The sequence below is a fragment of the Berghia stephanieae genome, chromosome 1 (assembly GCF_034508935.2).
Source record: "Berghia stephanieae isolate SIO BIC M18660-M18661 chromosome 1, UCSD_Bste_1.3, whole genome shotgun sequence".
Taxonomy (NCBI): Eukaryota; Metazoa; Mollusca; class Gastropoda; order Nudibranchia; family Aeolidiidae; genus Berghia; species Berghia stephanieae.
In genome coordinates, this window is record NC_088360.1 from 75755030 (window position 1) to 75757529 (window position 2500).

Here is a 2500-nt window from a genome sequence, read left to right on the forward strand (position 1 = left end):
TGGGGTATCAAAATATTCAAGACTCTTTTAAGTTCTGTAAAATCTTCCTCATTTTTATTTGTCTGTTCCGGTCAGTGCCTATCTTCTGCAGTTGTATATGTTCCGGTCAGTGCCTATCTTCTGCAGTTGTATATAATAACCATTCATTTTAGGATGGTTGTGAACAAATTCATTTGAGTGTTTATTTTAATTTTATCATTCCTATACGCGACCACTAGCACCATATTTGCAACAGCGAGGACAGCGAAAACAACAACGACTTCACCGAAAACAATAACAACAACAACAACAACAACAACAACAACAACAACAACAACCACTAGAACAGACAGGACAGCCATCCCACGTGTTAAGTACTATTGTTGGCCTATTATCATTAACATGTTGTGAGCACATTTAGAGATATTGCGCTACATAAAAGCTCTATCTTATTTATGTTTTTTAGCCAAGCGGGAGGAGTTTCGCCATTAAACGTGTAACACCACGCCATGAATACATTTAATACTAATTTTTCTCCAAGTTTTTCTCTGACCTTACTAAAAACAAAAACAAAAAAAATCTCTTGATCATTTCTTAATATCATCTAAATTTTGGTTAGTAATGGATCTCAATGGACAGGAAGAAGGTTTATAAATTAACTACTCAACCAATATGTCAGCTTCGATTTCTATTTAATTATTCATTTATTTATTCATATGTTGTTTTAAAAATCGATAGATAAACTGGTTGCTGTTCTTAAAAATTAAATCATTTTTTTACGACACTAAATTGTCACCACTGAGGAATAAACTCTATCTCATGCTGGTTTCCAGACAATTAATCAAATTGACCAGGCCACGCTCTCTTCCCAGACTTTCCTTGGTAACTGGAATTATCCGATCCACTTGAACCGAGTCGACTCGACCAATCTTGATCCCTGGTGTTAAATAAATAAGAATAGAGAACAGTAAGTATTATCATCCACCATTAATGATTAATTTCGCCCTTTCGCAACGGCACCATGAGATCCCGTCGCCTAGGCATTCCATGAAGGAATATAGACAATCCATCAAACAGGAACCACCCATGTTATCCAAGTGAGCCTATTGGGGGTTAATAATTTTGGCCAAGGTAAAAAAAAGGAAATTACCTGAAGCGGGGCTCGAACCCGGGACCTTCCGGATCACAATGCAATCCTTCACCACTCGGCCACTTCGCTCCAGCGTTTGGTTATTACATCATCTATGCAAAGAGCAACGTGATTTAAATAGACGTGCCCATATTTGTATGTCTGATAACCGAACGCAGTAATAGGCTTGTTTGAATATTGTTGTTATAGACAATATTTTGCGTTGGATTGAGAGTATTTCCATTACAACAATGAGCCCATAGCAGAATGGGTCATCATACCTGCAAATAAGTATACGTTGATTTAACTATTAAGAAAAAAACACTTTCTGAAAATAAGCGTCATTTCAAATGCTTAGCAAGGAATCATCAAAGTCAATTCAAACTGTCTATAGAACTTACAATATTTCCAATTTCATTCATTCACGGTCTCTATAGAGGACAACCAAAGAATACATTATAAGACAAAAAAAAAAATCAAATAACACCATCGCAAAGTACCTCATCAAAGGGTCGTTCATTCTTGAAAAAAAAATGATGTTCCTGTTTTGAATGGTGAGCTATGTCAGAGATGGAGATATTGAGAAATTTCTGTCAAATCGACAATTATTTTATCATTTCAACACGAAGACACAATATACACTATATTCTTTGACGCTGTTGCTTAATCAGTTAACTGCTGTGCTCTGGAAAAAAACCCCAAAAATCTCGTATTTAAAAATTTGGCCAGAAAACTATTCCTTCAAAAATCGATCGATTTAAATGACCCTCATCTTGGAAAAAAAAACCCCAACAAAACTCTCAAATCTGGGACTTCGCGATGGCTGTCTAAAAAATAGTAACAAAGAGCTGAGAGGCGTTTAAGTTTGCCCCTTCTATAATTATGACCATATTTATCGACCCCTCTTTACCTACCTTGTAGGATATCTGTTTCTTGGACTAGCCCAAGAACCGTCACTAGATGCGGATGAAGACAACCGCCTTGAGTTTTGGTTCAAGTTGGGTTTGTGAGTTGTAGGGAGACCGGGTGAGCTGAGACTGCCTACAAGGAAAGAAATAAAAAATTTAGATAGATAGAGAGAGAGAGAGAGAGAGAGAGAGAGAGAGAGAGAGAGAGAGAGAGAGAGAGAGAGAGAGAGAGAGAGAGAGAGAGAGAGAGAGAGAGAGAGTTTTCTTTTTAACATGTTGCGGCGAAATTGAATTTCTTCTAAATCATAAGTCCCTTCATTATCTGATTTTGACTGGACAAATAACTGTTTTCACCGTAATGCGATCATTAGGTATCATCATCATTTATCGCTGTTACTTGTTGTGTTGTTTTAAAGAGTTTTACGGCACTTCCAACACATTGAGGTCATATCAGCGCCAGTTAAAAGGAAGAAAATGGGAAAGT

At 36.8% G+C, this 2500-nt stretch overlaps 1 protein-coding gene across 1 annotated transcript in view; it reads right to left on the reverse strand.

The window, feature by feature from the left end:
* Nucleotides 1-717: 717 nt before the first annotated feature.
* The window catches only part of LOC144964548 (uncharacterized), a 6481-nt gene continuing 4698 nt past the window's right edge, over nt 718-2500 (reverse strand). The window contains exons 3-4 of the mRNA XM_078898971.1: nt 2023-2149; nt 718-916 (exon numbers count right to left, since the gene is read on the reverse strand). Coding sequence (XP_078755097.1) covers nt 817-916; nt 2023-2149 — 227 coding nt within the window. The 3' untranslated portion in view covers nt 718-816. The remainder of the gene's footprint in view (nt 917-2022; nt 2150-2500) is intronic.